This window comes from Gymnoscopelus braueri, assembly GCF_963280865.1.
Source record: "Gymnoscopelus braueri genome assembly, chromosome: 18".
In the NCBI taxonomy this organism is placed as follows: domain Eukaryota; kingdom Metazoa; phylum Chordata; class Actinopteri; order Myctophiformes; family Myctophidae; genus Gymnoscopelus; species Gymnoscopelus braueri.
The window spans coordinates 38,240,981-38,241,937 of NC_137618.1; the positions used below are offsets into that span (position 1 = coordinate 38,240,981).

The 957-nt window shown below is 68.1% G+C and overlaps 1 protein-coding gene across 1 annotated transcript in view; it reads left to right on the forward strand.

Moving 5' to 3' along the window:
• Window positions 1-224: 224 nt before the first annotated feature.
• arhgef49 (Rho guanine nucleotide exchange factor 49) overlaps window positions 225-957 on the forward strand; it is a 20,778-nt gene continuing 20,045 nt past the window's right edge. Inside the window, exon 1 of the mRNA XM_080412225.1 lies at window positions 225-957. This exon is cut by the window's right edge and continues 310 nt beyond it. Within this exon, the coding sequence (XP_080268351.1) occupies window positions 229-957 (729 nt within the window). The 5' untranslated portion in view covers window positions 225-228.

Genomic DNA, 957 nt, shown 5'->3' on the forward strand with positions numbered 1-957 from the left:
CACCAGGCTGCGCATCCCCCCGCCTGCCGCCTGCGTGTCCGAGGGCCGGTGGCCATGCCAGACGTGAAGCCCCCGCCGCCATGTGACTACCCCCCCACCCCCGCCATGGACCTGGAGCCCTGCATCGCTGACCTCCCCCTCTCCCCTAACCCCCTGTCCTCCTTCCCCCAGCATGGAGCCGGTGTTCCCCCGTACCACCCCGGCCTCCAGGGGGCTCCCTTCCCGCTCATGTCCAGGTGCAACAGCAGCACCCTGCTCACCAACCTGGGGCTGCGGTACTGCCCCGCCCCCAGGCAGGGCCCTCAGAGCCAGGGGCCGGGTCGGGGCGAGGACCCGGGAGCCTGCATCCACACCGGAAGCGGTGGTAGCAGGCCCTACAGGAGCATGGAGAACCTCAACTGGAACAATGTGGCAGAACCGGGTCTATATACTCTGGGAGGCATCCCCTATAGGAGTGTGGACAGTGAGTTCATATTCCGCTGCACCGCCACTAGCCACTGGTGTGACGGGGCCCCAGACGGATCCAAGGCGGGGTATTACGGGGTAATGCCCAACCCAGAGAGCCTGGCGTTCTACCCCCGGCGGTGCCTACCCAGGACGGACCTGCCCCTCTTCCCTCAGTGGCTGTTCCCCGGCGGAGCGGACGAATGGGAGGCTAGGAAGGGCTTGAGGGATAAGCTCCGCCTCCAGAGTGCCAGGTCGGCGGCCGAGCCTCTGAAGCCCCACCCGCTGCGACCCCAGGTGACCCCCGGAGCCGCGCCTGTCCAGGTGCCGTGCGATCGGGACGGAGGCCCTCGCGCGAACCCCGCGGCGGTTCACTGCAGACCGCTGTGTGTGCAGCGCATCACCAGCCCCGAGGACATCAAGCAGGAGGTGCTGAGACGCTTGCAGCTGCGGCGACAGAACAGCTCACCCAACCTGGCTCTCCACGGCTCCCCGGAGCGCTCAGAGGGCGTA